At 39.2% G+C, this 21,122-nt stretch overlaps 1 protein-coding gene across 6 annotated transcripts in view; it reads left to right on the forward strand.

Annotated features, from left to right (window-relative positions):
• Positions 1-21,011, forward strand: part of RIMBP2 (RIMS binding protein 2) — a 151,194-nt gene extending 130,183 nt beyond the window's left edge. For 5 of the 6 annotated variants that reach the window (XM_054082797.1, XM_054082801.1, XM_054082799.1 and 2 more), the window contains 9 exons: positions 1,511-1,628; positions 4,709-4,861; positions 7,818-8,002; positions 10,534-10,702; positions 12,740-12,805; positions 14,169-14,272; positions 15,973-16,044; positions 16,922-17,056; positions 19,436-21,011. In XM_054082797.1, the coding sequence (XP_053938772.1) occupies positions 1,511-1,628; positions 4,709-4,861; positions 7,818-8,002; positions 10,534-10,702; positions 12,740-12,805; positions 14,169-14,272; positions 15,973-16,044; positions 16,922-17,056; positions 19,436-19,624 (1,191 nt within the window). In that variant the 3' untranslated portion in view covers positions 19,625-21,011. The remainder of the gene's footprint in view (positions 1-1,510; positions 1,629-4,708; positions 4,862-7,817; positions 8,003-10,533; positions 10,703-12,739; positions 12,806-14,168; positions 14,273-15,972; positions 16,045-16,921; positions 17,057-19,435) is intronic. The other variant, XM_054082798.1, reaches the window with a different exon arrangement.
• Positions 21,012-21,122: the final 111 nt, after the last annotated feature.

Consider the following 21,122-nt stretch of genomic DNA (forward strand, 5'->3'; position numbering starts at 1 on the left):
TATTATTCTGCATTTGCCTTTACAGTCTTCTTTTGTGTCATGCTGAAATCACGTTAATTTGCTTTATAATGATTTTCCCACAGAACAAATTACAATAATGGCTGCTTTTATTAAAGGACAACTGAATCTAAATTTTAATTAAGGGTTAGCTGAACTATAATTTTTCAGAAAGATTGTTTTTCTTTATTTTGCCCATCTAAATGTTGCTTTAAAAAAAAAAAAGTCTGCATTTTAACTCGAAAAATATCTCATCAGTAATTTATTTTTCTTTTTAACATCAATGTTTTTGTTCACCTCATTCCCAGAATTTTCAGAATATGCCCTTTATCATGGAACATCTCTGGACAAGAATCAAGATTCTCCCGCAGTGTGACAGTGACCCAGATTTATGGAGTCACAGGTTTCATCATCTTTCCATTTTCTGCCTTATCTTCGCACTGTCACTACTTTGCCTTCCTTTTTAGACCATCTCTTCTTGCCTTTGAAGTTGCAGACTGCATCTCTGCACGAGAATGCAGGCAAACAGCTTCTTCCAAAGGGAGAGGCCAGGGCCATTCCATACTTTCAAGGATGCCTCTGCGTGATCTTGCTTATTTACATTTCTGTCCATTAATTTATAACAGAGCCTCCATACTTTGATAGATGCATCCGTAGGCTTTCCTGCTCCCTAAAGACCAAAGCAAGTTCTTTACCCTCTCAGTCTGCAACAGTCCAGAGTGGAAACCTCAAATCTAATGTGTTTCATGTAAGAGTAGAAATCAGCTGCCTGCTCTTCTAGCCTAGCAGTTCATGCTGAAACGATCCTTAAAAATTTCTCTCGTTAAAATTGGTGCCCAAGCTGTTTTAATCTCAATGACTGCATGATAAACTCTGGAGAGCATGAAAATAGTACCATTTAGCTATTAAATTAGCAACATTTTCTGCAAGGGTAGTGAACAGAAAGAGACAGCTGTGATGTGAGACGAAGTGTGTCTACATTCCCTTCAACACGTTTCAATGACCTTTAAAAGGCTTTAGCAACCAAAGGCCATTATAGAAACGCAGCGTGCTCAAAGACAGAAGGATGTACGCTTGTTCACATGCTGCAAAACGGACAAAGCTGTAGAGCTGAATACAGAAACGGCTTGTCATTTCAGCGCAGTCCGGTCTCCACAGCTCCCATGACTGGTTGTACTACTCTTCAGGAGATTATAACGTCATCTTAGCAGCAACGACAAAGGCAAAAGAATATTTCAAAAATTATTCTTTTCTTTTCTTTTTTTTTTGTTCTGATGTGTGACTGCTGGTTACAAAACTCTACCATAAATCAGGGAACCATTTTTTTCTTTTGCAGGTTTGCCAGGCAACAGTATTTACTTTTCAGCTAACCTTTCAGTTAAAAACTAAGTTTAGTTGCCTTTAGAGCTTATGCTTCCAAATGTGATTGACCTGATTAATGTCCAACCATAGAGCCATAATGTTACCATGCATGTTACTTACAAACCTGTTTTTTCTGTTGTTGTTTTTTTAGCTTTTAGGTAATCCATCATCTGCAGGACGGCCTGAAAGGGTGGAGCATGCAGGGCGAAGGTCCTCTCATGGCAGTGCAGTGCCACAAAGGTCTCGACCAATGTTGGTCCCTTCCATTGGTTAGTTGGACAGATTGGTGCATTTCTGTTCTTTACAGTGTTGTGAAGGCAGTGCTTAAAAAAGAAACGACAGACACTTGTCTTGAACCGTGGTTACTCATAGTTTAAATGGGATGAAACGGAACTGAAAACATCTCCATCTAAATAGGACTGTACTGGGAATCTCCACAGGGGGCTGAATCAGAAGCCATTGACATCACTGGGAATCTTGTCATTTAATTTAGGGGACGTTGGAGATTTTCTAAGCTTGGTTAAGCTTTGATGCTGTCAGATCTTACCAAGAAGAAATTATAATGCAGGCAGGCTGCTATATGATCGGTAAAATAAATGTGCCCATTCAGCCATCCATTCAGCCATCCATCTTTCCATTCATCAACCATCATTTTGCATTCACTTTCCATTTTCTTGACTACTTTTTGGAATTTAGCAGGAAAAAATGGAACCTGTTAAATGTAACAAGGTACTAGAACTTGCATATATTTACCAGATTTGATGCTTCTTACAGAATCATCCCTATTCTGATTTACTTATGGCTTAAAATATATGCTGGTGTACACCAGAAAATCCAAAAAGTAGTGCAGAAAAGATAATGGAATCCAGACACTGTGGACAAATACATATCTGTTAAAACTTGCACTCTATACTGGCAAAGAAGAAACATTCACACTGAAATTCAGGATACACATTCAAAACAAAAGCAGAAAGGATTCTGTGAGCTCTTAGCAAAACTTTACTCCATGAAGATGTAAAGTTGGTCCAGTTGCTATCCCTAATCTGGACTTTAATTTGTGGATACCGCAGGCATCATCAGTAGGAGCATGAAGCAGTGTCAGACAATTCTCACCTGACAGTTATGTGAACAAGAGATGTATCAAATGGTGATTATCGCAAGGAAAGAGGCTAATCATTAAGGAATGCTTTTTTAAAAAAAATATTAAATATTTTTCCCTTTTTTCACACTAAATATATTTTAAAAATAATATTTTTCACACTAAAATGCCTGTACTGGAAATCAGAAGCAAAATCCCTCTAAGTGGGCACAATTATTTTGATATCTAGATACACACAGCTGTAATGCATGAAACTTTCTTAGTGTCTTCAACATATAATAGCGTGGCTGTTCAGAGGCTGATGCTCATCCTGCATCCTGAAGTAAAACCAGGATAATCTTCACAGACGTCCATGGAATTACAGTGGTATGAAAATGGTATGGGGAAGTATCAACCCCAGGAAGGCTCTTGTACTTCTGTTGACAGGTTCTCAAATAACTTTGGGATGATGGTGTGAAGACTGTTAGATTTTCATGTCATTTTCTCTTTTCCCTGAACGCAGCCTTCTTTTCATAGGAGTAAAGATTTCTGGTTTATGTCTGGACTACTTAAAGCAAGTTTATATCTAAATTCCCTCTTTTATATTATCTGATATAAGATTTTTTTCAGAAATGGCAAGAGACTAGAAAGATTTGTTTGAATTAAGCCTTTGGGTTTCCTTTTAGTTTTCATTTTAATTAAAAAATAAGGGAAGTGATTAAATTGATCAGAGCTCACATTCTGTCAATAAAGTTAAGGCAAGAAAACCACAAAGTAATGACTTCCCTTTAGTGGTTTAATAGCAAGAGCTTAGGAATCAGATGAAGAAATTCCTTTCTGGTAGTCCCTCTGTGCTCAAAGAGATAATCAAACAGGAAATAAAATCTCAGATGTTATTTCTTCCAGTGTAACTTAAAGAATGAATTAGTATATTTTGTATTATATACTATCCACAAATGCTCCTTGGGAAAGTCCCATTAGGAATAAACGACAACATCGTCTAACGCTAGTAACAAGCAGACTACTGAGCATTTTGTACAACATCTAACAAAAAATATTTGGTGTGAAGCTGATGAAAGGCCTTGCGTGGCTTAGGGTGAGTTCAAGAGTTCTGATTTCTGACTAAAAGAGTAGGGATTGAAATTGCTGAAAGACACGTATGCATTATTTCTCACTTTCAGCGTCATGCTGTCGTAGAGCACTTTAAGGATAAGTGAAGAAAATCTAAACACTTGATAAAATTCTGCACAAAATCTGCTTCCTGTAAGCCTGCTGGAAAAAAATCTGGATGATATGACATGTATCGAGAGGTCAGATAAATAAAATGGGGTCAAATTGGGGCATCCGAAAGCATCCAGTACATCATTGAATAAACTTGAACCCAACTGTTCAGAACTCCCGGTGGCAGAGGAAGTTTCCCGGGAAAAAGGGCTGCAGGTCCAGTTTTTGAAAAGGAAGTTGTTCTAGTTGTGGCATTAGAATATGTAGTTCCACCAAGTGAAAAAGCAGAGTAAAATAAAATAAAAGAAAAAGAAAGTAAGTACAATCGAGCCAAAGTTTAAACAGCTTAAACACTTGAAACTGTTGTTGGGCTCAGCATATAGCTCAAAAATGTGGATTCCAAATTTCTTGGCAGCAGCTTATCCTTTTACATGTATGCCTGGAGTTCTTACTGAGTTATTCAGCTCAGGGTTTACTTCAGTGATGGGAAGTTGTTAAGGCAGCCGTGGGAAGTTAAATTATTGGGAAAGACCTTCAGAATTGTAATGTTCTTAGAATTCCAATGATAAAACCTTTCTCCATAGTGTTCCAGAATTTAAACTCTTTCCAGTGTTTTCTCCGTTAATCTATAAATACTTTGGCTTAGTATCTTCTTGCAGGTAGGTTTTAAGTAAATTAATTAATTTTTGTTTCTAGGTGAAACACAGTTTACAGTGCTCTTGACCTTGCAGATCTGGCAGGTAGGATTGTTTAAAACTCATAATAAAAGATGACTCCTATCCAAAGATCTAACAAACAATATTTACACTGTATGAATTTTAGAAAGCACAAAATTCAGGTGCTTTAAAGAAAGAGGAGATACACGTTTCTGTGATTCCCATGCTGAAGAAGGATTGCTAGATGCTGAGACATCTGGCAAAGCCTACGTGCTGTTTAGCCTTCCTACTATATGCAAGTCGGAAGAAAAGGTAGGCAAAGCCTGCCTGCAGGAGCCTCCGCAAAGGCAACTATACAATATGTTTTAATAGATCATTCCCTTTTTCTCCATAGAAATTACAATGGACAGTAACAGTGAAGGCGGTCGGTCTCGGTCAGGTAGTGAGGGAAATATTTCACCTGTAAAAGAAGAAGCTTATTATCGCAGCATTGGTGGACACAAGAAATGGCCTCAGCAGCGTACGATGGCCTCTGAATATAGACACGGTATGCCGAACATTATTCCTCCTTTGTGACAGACACATTTTAGAGCTGCGTGTTAACAAGTGCGGTTTCTGTATGACAACATTGCATGCAATGCAGAATGCCAGGGGAGATAGCTCTTGAGTCCTGTCTGCTCTCAGGTAAGTTTCTCCAGCTCAGCTGTGAGGGACAAACAGCCCGTAGTCCTCTGTCCTCAAACTGCTGTGCAGCCACTTTTCCATACTTGAATGAGTCCAAGCACACTGCATTGCATGACCCTCTGTGAAGCTACGCTGCTACTAACGCCAGTCAGTATTTACCATATACACCTGAACAACCATTCATCCAAGTGACCACGTTTCCACTCGATTCGTACAGCCTAGAGAGGGACAAACAGTAGCTGGTATATCACAGCCTAATGGCCTCCAATTGGAAGCAGTTGCCAAACATTATTCTGATTTATGAGTTGGGCTAAACAAAGATTCGGGGGCTTTTCAATGTCCACACAGGATTTTGGCTGTGTCGCTTGGCAAAGACAAAAAATTATTCTTAATTTTAGGAATAATTGCATCGTAACGATGAACTTGTATTACATGAGTAAGGCAATTATACCCACTACTGATAGTATTTGTTGCTTCATCAACATAGAAATCATTACATGATCAACAACTCAGTTTTCATAGTTCATAACACAGTGAATTGAAGCGTCTAACACAAACCATAAAAGCAGCTTAGGGCCATAGAGAGAGCTAAGCAGCACATTAAGGTTTTGTTGATAACTGAAATTTACCTAGAAGTTTAATTAGTTAATTAATTAATTTAATTATTTTATTTAATGTTGGGTTTCAAAGCAAACATCTCTGACTGGCTTAAAACCAGCTCATCAGCTCGTGTATTTTGGCGTATATCTCATGAATTCAGTGCAGCTGTTGTCGCAACTATGAGTCCGTTCGGAATCTGGCTGGCTGCATCCAAAACCAAAGATTTTACTTACACAGTTATGTGTGTGTATATATGATATACGCATAGACCTCTTGAAAGAATAAGATAAACGGGTAATGAGATAATCAAGAGATGATTCGCTTTCTGGTTCACTAAAGCAAACATGGCTATTCTGAGTTAGGTTGTTATGGGTCAGTGCTTTTAACAGAGGTATTTTTGACTATAATTCATGTTTGCATCTAACCCCTATTAAGTGCAATTGGAACTGGATGCAAAAATCAATCCATTTGAATTTAAAAAACAAAAGAAAACACCTCCCAACCTACCTGTTTTACATTGCCCGATGAGCCTGAGTATGAACTACAGAGTGACTGCAACCTGACTGTGGGAGGAGAACAGAACGGAGGATAATCCCATCCTTTGTGTCCCATTGCTTTCTGTCCCACATGTGCCCTTCTCCCACACTTCCTTTCTGTGCTTTGTGCCTGCCTCAAGCTTCTTGGCTGGAATTTTTCCCTGCCCTTTTGCTGTTCTGCATTTTTCCCTATTCACGTTCTCTCTTGCGCTTTGGACCCAAGAGTTAGTAGCTGTTCCCTTAAAGCTGTGATCCTCTGAAAAAAAATTACTGCTAGTTTAAACATATCAAATGTCGATTTAAATGCATCTGATGGTAAGAAGAGGAATTTTATGTAAAATGTTCCATATTGAATGTTCAAACTCTTACCAAATAAATGAGAGTCTTTAATTTGTAGGAGGAGACTACAGTAAAAACTGTGTTAATGTGAAAAGTATTTGGGAAAAAATTGATGTAATTGAACTACATTTTCATTATAATTCATAACATCACTCTCAGTTTATTCATTGTGAAGGGTCTTGTAAATTGGATAAGTATTGATTCGGCAAAGAACAAAAGTAAATGACTGCCACTGAAGTTAGTGAGACTCGCACAAGAAGCCAGGTTTTTCAGAAGTGGCTTGTGAATTTGAGGGCTTTATTTTTGGGGATCTCAACTTCATATGTCTTGAAAGAGCATGTTCTGGGGAGAGCGCTGCCACGCGCTCTTTCAAAATAAAATTACAAGTCTTTGAAACCCACCAATCAAGTCACTCACTGTTAGGCTTTTTGGACTAATTTTCTATTTCAGTTCTACTGAAGTCCTGAAGTATGTTGTTGAATCATGGACTAAACACATTCTCCAGGTCATTTGAAAAGTCTGAAAGATGTGAGATAAAACATCAGTTCTCATTTACTATGCCCTAATTGATTTGGTACCCTGCAGTAGACAGAGTTCAGCGCAGTGTCAAGTGTTGTGATATTCACGGATGATCTTGCCTAATGAGCTCATGATTAAATGCAGTCTTAGCTAACCATTCCTCCTGGATTTTGGCAGTTAGTTAGTTTTTGGCTTGGTTTGGGGCACTGCTGGCTATGTTAACTATTAACGATGTTTAAACAAAATCATAGGCAGCGTAGTTCCAACCCTGGGCATAAGTAACACTACTGAGATACATTTCTTCTTGTCTGTCTGGAGAGAAAGGTTAAAACCAGGTTTTAAACCTGGAACGTAAAACATCGTATGTCAACACAGCTGGGATGTGCTTTCTTGTGTCCATGAAGAGCAGAAGCAGCTGTGCTAGAAAACAGGTGGATCCAAAGCATGGTTACTTTTGCAGTAATGATAAAGCCTATCAGACTCATCATTATGTCATTCTTAACATGCTTCATTAATTTATGGCAATCGCGACTAAGGCTAACAAAAATTGCTCTCTTACCTGAGCTGTCTTCACATCTGTAAAGGTCAGTGTGGTGTAAATCGACACCACATTCAGTGCATGTGGATTGCAGATGATTTTTAAAGAAAAATAACAACTTACTAATTAAAAAAATCCCCAAACACCAAGCTTAATAGGACATGCATTAAGTTGTTACATTTTTTTCCACTGAAATGCCAAACATTTTTCAAGTCTTAGCTGGACTAGCTGAAAGATGAGGTCAACTTGTATTACTGAATTGTTCTTTTCTGAATTTACTTTCATAGATGGCTATGGTGGTCATGACCATCTTTCTCCAGATATTTATGAAGAATCAGAAACAGATCCTGGCACAGAGGACATTTCTACTCGAATATTTGTTGCACTCTTTGACTACGATCCACTGACAATGTCCCCAAATCCTGATGCTGCAGAAGAAGAGCTGCCGTTTAAAGAAGGACAGATCATTAAGGTGGGATCTAAAATCAAAGAAAACGAAGGACCTGTTTTCACAACCAGGGTCTCCTTTGTTCCCTGTGGAAAAAGCAATTTGTGAGACTAGAATCCAAGGGTTTTTTACCTCCAGAGGTTCAGGCTGTAAATCTCACTGGATTTGGAACCTACTGTCTAGTGTTAGTGGTTTATAAATTATTAGGTAATGGGCAAAAATCTCAACAGTGCTACATACTCAGGGCCAGACTCCGTTAGAGATTTAGGTGCTAAGACCAAAATTGTGGCTCTGAAGCCTCCCGCGTTCATTGCCACAAATCCTGCCTGAAAAGCTCCGTGTTGTACCTTGTTGCATAGCAGAGCTGCTGTAGGGTTTTTAAATGCTGAGCACTCTTGGCCAGCATACGCAACCTTAATTAAGGTCCAAAAATTAGGTATTTCTCTTCCAGATTCATCCTTTTCTGAAAGTGGGAAAACCACTCCCTTTTCTGACTGGTGTAAAATACACGAGCTGCCTTTACGCAGAGTGCAGAAGGCAAAGCAGCTGTTTCAGGTGACAGAGGCAGTGTTAAGCTCTGTCAATGTTTTTAGCCAGCGCCGTATCCCAGCTTGCCTCATCTTATGATTCCGCAGCTGCAAGGCGAGTTTGTTCATTTTGCTGATCTGATTTGAAAAAGCCAGCAGATTTTTCTGCTGGCTCAGCAAATGTGAGCATCTCCCCCTGCAGCCGTGTATCTGATAGACTGGATGCAAAATGGGCTGAAGTGCAAGAGGCAGAAGGAGCAACTTGAAAAATTACAGACTCATTTCTTACACTATCTTCATTTCAAAGATAAAATTTTAGCTTAGGCTATTAAAATACTGACTCTGTTCCACTGTGTTGGGTTGGATCCTGATACGAATGTCCATATCCTCAATCACAATTCCTTTAATGTTATATATTGTGTTAGATATTTGGCTCCCTTCCTTACATGATATGACAGGCTGAGAGAGTTGGGGTTGTTCAGCCTGGAGAAGAGAAGGCTCTGAGGACACCTTATAGTGACCTTCCAGTGCCTGAAGGGGCTACAGAAAAGCTGGAGAGGGGCTGTTTGTAAACGCTTGGAGTGACAGGATGAGAGGCAATGGGTATAAACTGGAGAGGGGCAGATTTAGACTGGACATAAGGAGAAATTTCTTCCCCATGAGGGTGGTGAGGCCCTGGCCCAGGTTGCCCAGGGAAGCTGTGGCTGCCCCATCCCTGGAGGGGTTCCAGGCCAGGTTGGATGGGCCTTGGGCAGCCTGAGCCAGTGGGAGGTGTCCCTGCCCATGGCAGGGGGTGGGACTGGGTGGTCTTTAAGGTCCCTTCCAACCCAAACTATTCTATGATTCTAGATAAGATTTTATGCTAAAAATATATATATATTATTTTTCTTTGCAAGAATCGTCATTTCACTCAGGTATTTCATTTCTTCACAAACATATACATGTTTGGCACTGAAAAGTCTAGCGAGATCCCACATCGGCTATTTTCTCTCAGCTGTGTTTATTTTCTATGTGGGATCATGTGATTACTGTGTGATCTGCTGCTTTGCATTTCTATCAAATTCTTGCAAAGATGGATTAGTTTGTATTTCCAAAATACTGTTCACACATTGCCTACGTGGGGTGGGGATGGAAGGTCAGGACACCAGGAGCTGTACGAGGTCTGCCTTGTAGCTGGGTTACAGTCACACGTGCTGGACTGTGCGAACGGGGCCAGGTAAGCCGTGGATGCATAGTGATCAAAAGTGAAAAACCTCCCTGCTCCGGAAATTTGAGGCACTTTAGCAGTCATTTTTAATGAACTTGGGTTTGGACTGAAGAGATTTGGTTGGGGGATTTTGTTTTTAAAGAAAAGAAAGAAAACTGTTGAGACTAAACGCAGTCATCAGTTTGGCCTTAAGAATATTGTTTTTGTTCAGCACAACCCTTGATCTAGGCCTTTGCATAATTGTAAGTCGGCAGCATTCTTAGAATTTAAGAGAAATTTTGGATTTGCCTGTTCTCATTGATGAAAATTCATGTTATTTTTATTCATTAATTCTTGTTTTCTGGAAAGACAATAGCAGAGCTTGAGTAAGGGCATATAGCAAGTATATAAGGTGGGCATCCTGTACAATTTGTTCCATTCAAAATAACAAATCTGCAGTTCTGCAAAAATTTTGTTTCTAATATAGTTCACGTGGCACCAAAAAAGGTACCATGTGAATAATTCCTTATACATCAGTGTAAACCATTAAGTAAACTTTTGGCTCAGCACATGGAGAAACTGATGACTTTCAATGGTGTCTATTAACTTCTTGTGCATTTCACTGATAAGAAAAAAAGTCCAAACTCTGCTTATGTATCTGAATTCGTAATTCAAATGAACATAACAATACCAGGTTTGTAACAGGTCACAGTAGTCAAAAAGTGATTATAATTCCTGATCCAGACTGTAGTAGTCTGTCCTTTCATAACCATTCAGCCTGCATTAAAATTCCTAAATGCTAAAAGCTTTCTGGACCAACATTATCACTCTTTGAACAACAGGTTTATGGGGACAAAGATGCTGATGGTTTCTATCGTGGAGAAACCTGTACAAGAATTGGCCTTATCCCGTGTAATATGGTCTCTGAGATCCAAGCAGATGATGAAGAGATGATGGATCAGCTTCTGAAGCAAGGCTTTCTTCCTTTGAACACACCAGTTGAGAAAATTGGTAAGGGAAAGTATGTGTGCTTCAGTTCTCCGATCTTTTGAGTGCTATTAACTTGGCTGGATCCGCTTCGCCTTTTGTTTTACAACATTGAGATGCATCTAAATTTTACAGCAACTTATTACACCACGGGATACATTCTGTGTCAGTATCTGGCTGACTTTATTCAATTAATATTTAATCTTAGTCACATCTTTTGCCACAAATGAGGACTTGTATCTTCACCACTCCACTCATTACTTTCTTTTCTTGTTTAAAAAAAAGAAACAAAAATGGAGTTTGTCACTTGAAAGATTTCTAGACACAGAACATGATCCCTGTGCTTTGGAGTGTGCTGTGCTGAGGTGCTTCGTGATACGCTCACTGCTGCAAAGCATAAAAAGAATCACTTATTTGTTGTTATTTTTACTCATTTACATTTACCAGTCATTTAAAGGCATCGTGGCAAAGGGTTATGTGTAATCTCGTTTGGGATAGCACTATGTATCATGAGATTTTATGGATATTGCATTAACAAATCCTTTAAAAAGTAGATTTTAGCCAAACAATTCTCTGTGGCAAACCATATTGGTTCAATGTCGAACACAGATACACAACACAAGTATCTTAACTTAGATGCTGTTCTGAAAATAAATTTCACACAACTATCTCAATACGTTTTAAAATTTTCAGCATGATTCAGAGAGTAAAAAGGGCTGAAATTGGTTCAGTCCAGTTTAAAAGTGAACTGTAAAAGTGGTTGCTAAAAAAAAACCCAAAGAAATATTCCACAATCATTTTCTTAGATTGAATGAAACGGTATCATTTCCAAAACTGTAGTAGTAAATAAGAGACTTTTATATTTTTAAGATACTGAGATATTTTAAAATTCTCCATTGTCCACGAAAGGGAAGGATGACTGAAGTTCTTAAATGTGTGATTGAGTTCTCGATTCAAATATGCACTTCTTTACGTTGATACAATTTCCACACCCACACACACCTGTGAACTCCATGGCCCATCTGCTCCTCCAGGAGTGGCACATGCATCTACAGATACATTGATAGGACAAAAACTCGGGAGCAGCACGCGGCAGGACCTACAGACGTGCCTGAAAGTGTTGGCTGCCTCCTGTGCCTTTTTGCACATGTAGTCGTTTCAGCATGGATCCACGTTGTTTAAAGTCTCTTGAGATACCCGACCTGCTCTGGGTGCACCCCTAAACGCAGCTGGGGGCCTCATGGGATCAACAGGTGTCTGAATGCATTTCTGCTTCTACCAATGCGGCTACAGAGAACATCTACTGCCTGAAACTGTCCTGTTCGGTGCTCGCATTTCTTATCAAAGTCCGCAAGCCGTTGCTACAGAGCACTTGTGAAAATGAAACCACGAGTCTACATAGCTGCCCATCCTTTGAGTGTTTTGGCTGCCCAGGGGTCGTATTTTGTGAATATAGTTGGATTTTTTGGTTGTGCTCAACTGGCGGCGTCTGCTGAAGTAGCTGAGAAATCAGAAAGTCTTTATCTTGGAAAGAGAGAGGGGCAATTTGTGACAGAAATGTTGCACTGCCTTCCATTTTTAAGCCATTCTTTTTATTCTGGGATGTTTCTGAGTGAGCTGTTAGCAACCTACCCCCAGCAGTTCACCTTTAAATATTTTAGCACTTGAAAGCAATATGTATTTTCTCTAATGTAGATTTAAATTGTTAGCCATTTAAAACCAAATAAAACCAACAAACTCACTTCCTAATGAATTTGGAAAGAATAGTTGGTTTGGCTTAATTTTAAACTAAATACAAATTGTGAATAGAAGTGATCCACGTGCTCAGACCCTCGCTGTCACAGAGGCTGCCCACATGGATTTTCAGTGAAGCAGGCTTCAATTGCCAGTCTGTCTCGTATTGTTACTCATATTTTTTAATGTCATATCAGACACTTTACATGCTGTGTTCATATGACTCTATTTTCCTTAATCCTTTGCCCACATTAAATCCTTAGAAACAGAACTTTGAACAGCTTCATATCTTTTCTTCTTTTATTTGTATGCATTCCTTTCCTGAAGTCAACTGTGACCGTTTCAAAGAGAGCACACGGTCTGTACACCGCAGATCCAGAAAGTCTAAAAGAGGTCTGTGCTAAGAACCAATCATTTGATTCAAGCTGTAAATTAGCTAAAATGATTTGAGCTGTCTAGATATATTTTTTTTATGCCTTTGAACTTTTGAAAACCAAAAGCTGGAAAAATATTGTCCCATAGCTATTGCGTGTCGGGTCCCTTTTGGATTGCTCTCTTGGTTGTGGGGGGCCCTTGCCCCTGCGCGGTGGCTGATGTCTTGCCCCACAGAAGTACTTCAAAATGGAAAGCGTGACTCTTGAGGTCATCATTTAGATATGGGTTGATCCAGGCCTTGGGGAGCCAGGGGAATCGGGTGCCATGTCCGGTACAGCCCATGTCTTCCTTTTGGATCTTTCCTTGTGTTCTGTGTAAATCCCTCACATTGGTAGCTGGGAAAATAACCCCAAACCACTCACTGCAAAAGTAAGTGATCTCCTCTGACGGAACGCTTCGGTGTCGGCTGGTGGGTGAAGCGACTGCTAGGAGTGCATGCTACACTTAGTACTTGCTCCTACATTAGCCAAACCTTTGACATTCACCCTCCTGCCAGAACAACCGCGGGGTGCCTCCTAACCCGGGTGTGTTGGTACACTGCATAACGCTCATCAGACCTGCCCTCAGTGCCTCTCTGTCCGTAGCACTAACAAGCATGTTTGTCTTGCTACAGCAATCATCCGCAAGAACCATGCTAATACCATTCAGATTAAAATGAAGCCCATTTTGGACTTTCTCTGCAAATGTTTAATATCAATAAATAAACATTTTGTGTGGTTCCTGGAAACTATGAATTTTATTCCTTTCCTTCTTTTCCTCGCAAAGGAAACTCGTAAAATTAAGCAGTACTTGAGAGTGTGGGTTTGTAGTCAGAGTCCTGAAAATATCACGGATGGTTTGCATAATGGGTCGCTTCTTTTGGGGAGAGCTGAGAGTGTCCGTGCCTCCTTCCAGTCTCCCAGCAGAAAGCTCAAGAGTAATCTCAGGCATACAATTCCTTGGGATTAGGACAGGAGAAGGGAATAGACAGTAAATATGGAGTTTCAATAAAGTGAAACATGAATTTTGAATGTTTGGCTTTGTATACCGTGGTCATTGTTGATTCTTCTAACCAAGAATGGCTAAAAATTTCAGAACATGGATAAACACTGTTCAGAGGATTCAGTGCCTCAGAATAAAGAGGGCAAGCCAACTGTTCAAAAATTATTTATGAAACGTACACGATGTTTTGAAACCTTCATCTGCGCTGATAGGTTTGGTGATCTGTGCCCCTTGATCACTGCAGTAGAGCAATATCAACCTTGTTACCACACTGTTGTGGAAATGACGTGAGGAAAAGTTGACAGCTTTCCTTCTCTTCCCCTCCTTGTGATCGGAACAGAAAGAAACAGACGGAGCGGCAGACAGCATGCGGTGTCTACGAGAAGGATGGTCGCGCTGTATGATTATGATCCAAGGGAAAGTTCTCCTAATGTTGATGTAGAGGTATTGCCATAACTTTTTACTGCTTTTACCGTTTGTGGAGCCCTAATGTAGTTGGTGTTTATAAGCAGTTATTCACTAGCAGTGGATGTGCAAAAAATAGTAGTTCAGAATTATAGACATTGGTCAAACGTTTTAAGGCAGATGTGTATGACATCCTTATGACTTCTGTACAAGTGGATTTGTGGTCCTTGTTCAAACAAAATCAAGGCACACCCTTTGTCGAATTTATTTAATAAGCGCCAGTAATAAGTTGTGGATATATGGTCATGCAAGACATGTATATGGTAAAAGTCCATAAGGAAAAACACATGGAGTTGTAAATAGTAGCGAAGGAATATTTTGTAATCATTAGTTTCAAATTTCCTTTATGTGTTTCCATGTAGGAACATGATTATTTTTTGAGAAGCATCTTAGCTCGTGCCAACAAGCCGATAGTGACGCGTCCTTTTAAATCTCTGTACTCTACAATTCTTCCACAAACCAACCCTCCTTTGCAACACAAACCAGGACAATACAGCACAGCAGAACAGCAATCAATATACTTTATGTCTTTCTCTTAAATGACACAGCTGAGCTTTCATGGATGTGTGTCTTATCTGTAATCCTCTTCTCTATATATAACAATGCAAAAATATTTAAGCAACAACTGAGCATTAGATAGCTCTTCTTTAAGGGTTTGTCTTCCATTCACCTTCTTGCAGTCTCCCATCTCTCCATATTTGTTATCAGCAACAGCAGAATTGCTTTCTACATTGTCTTAGATGTTACATGGCAAGTGCCTTGACCAAGACTTGATGTGGTTTAAGTTTGTGTGAGCTTTGTGGGAAGAATGGCAAGGTACACTCAAAACTCTAAGCAAATAACGCTTACCTAGGAGCTTCCTCAGTTATCCTTTAAAATGGCTTCTTTAATAGATGAATTGAAAGGCAATTTAGAATTTTTTAAAGAAGAAAGATAATTTTGAAATATGTGAGACTTGATGCTCGACAACTCAGCCGGAGTTGTCTTCTATTTCTCACTGAACCAGTTCTGGTTCTAAATTATGGTGTGTCAGAGTATTTCGAAATCAAATCAATTGTACCGATGTATTGCAAACAATTTATTTGTTCTCTCACAGGAAATTAAAAATAATTTTAAAAGCCTAATTAAGTTACACTGAAAGCACAGGCAATTCCAAAGAGCCCAGTGCACCGCTTGCAGATCAGGGGCTGGAGATGCCCGTTACAAATCCTTTATTGAACAGAATCCAGTGTAGCTCCATAACTTCAGTTCAGGAACGTTATATGCCAGGAAAAGCAGTCTTTGCTGTTCGTGTACCCATTGGTCCTGGTGCTCTGCTCATCGCAGCAGCTGACCCATGTCCCATTCCTGCTCCCTGTTCCTTCCTCACCAAAGGACTTGCTTTTAGGGATCTCTGCTGCTCTGTGTTTCAAGGCTTCGGGGTTTGTTTCGCTCTGGTTTGGAGCAGGGAGTCCTGCAGTGCCTGGAACCAAGCAGGAGAGGTGCCAGGCTCAGCAAGCTAAAAAACATATCAATTATAAAAACAAAGAAAAGGTTTGCTCTCAAAGTTCAAATTGGTTTAACCAACTGCATCTTAACATAAAAGAGGGGGAAAACCAGTAATGGATTTACTTTTAATAAAGAAAATGTTAACTATAGCCTAACAAAACACGCACTGGCACGTGTTCCATTTCCCGCAGGCCGAGCTGACGTTCTGCACTGGGGACATCATCACTGTCTTTGGGGAAATCGATGAAGATGGATTTTACTATGTGAGTTGGTTTCTGTATGGGCGCTGCAAACTGTTAGAGCAATCTTCAGAAGTTTGAGTATTAAATGACAGCCTGGGATTTCAGGTGACGTCTCCAGCTTATTGTTTTGTGGGAATAGCTGTGATCCCAATTAAACACAAACGTAGCCCTGAGCAGCTGGTACAGAAGCTCCCGCAGTTGGAGGCGATCACACAGCACTGAACTCAGCTCACTCTTGCCATTTCAGTTCGTGTGTTTAGGGATTACTGCTCGTGCATTTTCTAAGTAATATCTGCCTCATTTAGTTTGCTGGAAAATGGGCAGTTCCGTCACACGTGTCTATATGAACACATGAACGATTTCTAATGGGTAAGGCATTTAAACTGGGAAATTTAGACAGAGCCTGCCCCTACAACAAGGGGTTATTTGATTAAAATGAATCAATAGAGTAGTTCAGTATTCTTAGCATGAGATAACTGATCACACCACTGTCATTGCTTTAAGAGGAGGAAGTGTTTTTAACCACGAGAGACAACACTCCAGCAGTGCTTGCCCAGCTGAACTGTCTTTGACTTGGCTGTAGCTGCCACTTTGCATCTTGAACTCGTGCTTTCCCTTTCCTTGGTGTCTAGGCCATGGAAAACAGGCCCAGCTCTCACTTTCAGATGCAGTTTAGCAGTGACCCCGTTGGGTGGAACTGGATGATCTTTAAGGTCCCTTCCAACCCGAACTATTCTATGATTCTCTGATCTTCAAAAGTGTGTAGGCTCTTAAGGCCTCAAGTGACCTTGGCTATTTCCTCTTCTTCATTGTCTTTGAAACAGTTAAAAGTATGGGTTCCTGGGAACCCATATTTGCTTTAACTGAAAAATTCACGGGAATTTTCCTCGTGTTGCAGGGTGAACTTAATGGACAAAAGGGGCTGGTTCCTTCCAACTTCCTTGAAGAAGTGCCTGACGATGTTGAAGTCTATCTATCTGATGCACCCTCGCGATATGTTCACGATACCCCAACGCGTACAAAAGCAAAAAGGGTAAGCAACCGAATAAGAAAACCTTAAATTTTTATTTTCCATTCCATTGTCTCATGTATTATTTAGACATTACTTTTAACATTTTAAATCCATTTGCCCTTTTAAAATTAACTTGAAAAGATATAAAACATAAAGAAAACACACTTTACTGAGTGTTTCAGTAGCTCGTTTCATCTGTAAGTGAAGAAACTGAATTTAAAACCTGGTTCCAGTTATTACAGTTCCTGCAATTATAATTTGAATTTAAAGAGTTTTTCCTTGGTGAAAGTGGTTACTTCCTAATGCTTCTAAATGACTCTTACTCCATGCAATAGCTAGATGAAAGCAAAAGGTCTTGTGGACAAAAGACTGGCGCAAGCTTTCCTTTAAATACAGATTGTAAATGCAGCTCATTGACAGTGTTCGCCTTTTAATCCTTATGCCTTCCTGTTCCAACTGGCAGTAGCTAATTGCCCAGACTTCTCTCTTATGAAAGACTAATCATGTTTAGAGTATCTCATTTTTGGTTTTGTTTCATCACTGCAATACTTTTATATATTATATATTTTATATATATTTTTATTTCTTTGCTCATCTGCTTGGAAACAGAAGAAGAGTGTTCATTTCACACCTTAATAAGGCATTGTAGCCTTCACGTAAGTGAGCAACTGAAGATACCAATAGCGATTTCAGTTAAAGCTACCTGGCTATCTAATGCAAGTCTTGAAACTTAATTGTGGGGGAACAGAAAAAGAAATATGTCTCCAAAATCCTTGGCCACAGAAGAACAGGCTGTATGCTTTTACCCTATCCAGACAAGTCTATTTAGTTTTCTAGGAGACAAATCCTTTAAAAGGAAATAAGTCAATTAGACCTCACTTTATGAAGGTCAACGTTTGGAACATATTTCTTCAAGAGCTAAATGTTTATGTTTACATAGAGAGGCGAGTTTGATGTCTAACTACCCTACAAACAAAAGCTGCATATTGCATTGTTAGCCAACCTGGGATGTAAAAATTCCAAGTTCCTATATCAAAAGAAAAGCACAACACCCCCAACCCTTAAAGAACACGCAAATGGAACGTAAGCTGATATGTACTGCAGTTTACAAGGGTATAGTTGGTTTTGAAGCTCACTACACTCAAATATAGCTACAAATTATCTGCCTTAAAATGTGTTTTCCACAATTGATTATACCCCGGCTTGCCTAAGACCAACTATTCAACTGTTCCGAAAAAAATCCCTTCATGCGGTACAATTCCCTCAGATTTTCCTAGAAAGTGCACATTTGAAATATTAGCAACTGTTTGGTTTACCAATGCAATAAAAGTCTCGGTATGAAACATGCAGCTCACTGAATGAATGCATTAGACAACATACATGGTATCTTCAGGTGTACGTTGGGGTGCTTTACCAAGTTGGTTTCTTTTCATTAGAATTAGACCTTGATTTAAAATCAAAGTAGGCTTGAAGCCCTTTGCTTAATTCACTGTTGCACAACAAGACAGTAAATTGCTAACATTTTAACTTGAACTACGAGATAACGGGGCCCTAAGGCATGGACTCTACTATATCGTTTTAATTGATAGTGTCCCATTCTGTCAGCCGGGCGCTGTAGTTAGGATAGGCTGAGTATCAGTAGTTTTAGCATCTTCATTCAAGTGCTTTTGATGACTGCAAAAAAAAACCAAAAATAGCTATTTAAAATATTTAGGAATGCTGCCATCTAAGTATCGTACAAGTATTCACCGTCATTCAGCAACCTCATAGCTGCAGCATACACATCAAGCAGCCAGGGTCTTTAAGCTTTCTTTGATTGCGATTAAGGTTCATTTTAGCTTTTTCTTTTTCCTTTTTTTATTTTTTTTTTGTTTCAAGCCAGTGTGCCATCTTCTCAAATCTGTACATAGTTTGCTAGCCAACTTTAAAAAAAAAAAGGCATGTAAAGGACATTAAAAAATACGTGATACTGTAGCAATTTAAGTCATTTCTTCCAAAAAACATTTTGGCTCCTACAGATTGCTCATCTATAGTAATTAATACAATTATTTTTCTTAAATGGATAACTTAAAGTATCCCTCTTCATTTTTGTACTCTCAAGAGTGCTGAAATGCAAAACCAGAACCATTTTTGTGGCTTCTGTGGCCAGAACCATGGCAAAACAAGCGTATCCAACTCTTTCTTTGCACAAGTATAACTGAAACAGGGCTCTGTTGTCTATATTTCTCAAAATGGATGTATTTTCTCTAAGCCCATATAGTATTTTAAGCCACAAAGAAGATAGGAACCAGCCCTTTTGGTTTAAGTGGGTAATGAGACAAGTGATGTTACCAACTTTTTTGATGATAATAGCTTTTAAGCTTTTAAACATTCAATAAATTATAACAATGTACCTAATAGGTTCCTCCCGAGAATACAGGTACCTCACGGCGAGCACCATCCCCCACAGTTCATCTCCATTCTGGGTCACCTACGTCACCTATGGGTTCTGGTAGTCCCGGGAGAGGCAGGGATATGTCCTCGAAAAAGAAAAAGGGGCTGCTTTCCAAAGGCAAGAAACTGCTGAAAAAGCTTGGTGCAGTGAAATGATTCATGTGCTCCTGGACAACTTGTAAAGCTTCCAGTCTGTGTATTTTTTTTTAAACGTCAAAACTAGGGCTTTCATGACTATGCCGTACAACTTACCAAACCTTTGCATTTTTAACTCCTGACATCAATAGAATCACATGAATTGCTTAATCAAAACAGCAACGAAAAAGGAAGTGGATTTGTTGTTGCATATATTTTTTTCTTTTTAAAAAACCAAACGCTTTTGTTGGATTAAGACCAGAAGAACGTGGTTTTGTTTAAAGTCAACTCAACATCTGCGACTCCATTGGATAAATCTCAGCTGTTAGTGTCCTTTAACCATAAGTGGGGGGAAGAAAACTCTACCCATTGATTCCTGGTTCAGAGATCACCCCACTCTTGCTAATCTTTATCATAAACAAAAATGGTCTTGAAACTCCTAGTTTAATCAGCCTTGATGTTTTGCCTTATTAATGCACAATGATTCGTACTGTCTAATAAATATACAGCGTATACTTTGTATGTACTGTGTATTCAACTGTCTTCATCTTCTCTAAAACATGGTAATTTAAGATCAAGTACTATGTTACTGACTCCATTCACTGTCTGACGTAACTCCTGGGAGTTTGAAAGTGCTGTGCAAAATGCTTTTTCTTTTTGCTGCTTTTTTTCTTTTTTTTTTTCTCCAAACCAAACCCCTTGTATTTTCTTTTGTCAACATTTTCACTGAACTGAAATCAGATACAGTGCAAGTTATTCAGAGTCTCCACCCCCTCTCACCCATACAACCTCCACTTTGGGAGTTTGTAGTTCACTATTCTCAATTACGTGGGGTTGGGGGGGGAATAAACCACCAAACAAAACCTCCACAACAAATGACTTTTGTTCCCCAACTTTTTTTCCTGTGAAAGAACAGCCCTCCGTTAAAAGGCATTTTCAGATTGCTGATGTCAGATTCAAGATAACATGCATGTCTAAAATAAAGTGGAAAAAAAAATGTATTACATACACATGCCATAGCCAGTAAAAAGGCTACAACAGGTGATAATCAAATATTATTTGCAATATTGGCATCTCAAGACAAACAATCTTACACATTGATGGCAGTCATTGGCTGTTACTATTTTGTAATTCTTGTCCATTTGTAAATTGTTTTTACTGTTTATACATACTTTTCAGACTGCCTTTCTTTTTGTAATTTATGGAAGGTTTATAAATGAATGATCAAAGCTTCCCCATTGTGTCTTCAGATAATAATGTAAATTACTGTAAGATACCGTGTGCTAGATAACATTTAATTAAAGAAAATAACTGGCCTAAATTTGTGGTAAAGTACTGTGTGGGTGTGTGCATGTGTACAACTGTTGTGTATTATATTTTATATAAATAAATAATTTGATATTTTGTAGAGCGCAGTATGTTTCATGAATCTACTGTATCAGCTGCTCCACTACTCTGTTAGCCTTCCTTCCCTTACTAAAGATCAGACATGACCGGCAAGATCCTGACCCAGGAAGCG

The sequence above is a fragment of the Cuculus canorus genome, chromosome 17 (genome assembly GCF_017976375.1).
Source record: "Cuculus canorus isolate bCucCan1 chromosome 17, bCucCan1.pri, whole genome shotgun sequence".
In the NCBI taxonomy this organism is placed as follows: domain Eukaryota; kingdom Metazoa; phylum Chordata; class Aves; order Cuculiformes; family Cuculidae; genus Cuculus; species Cuculus canorus.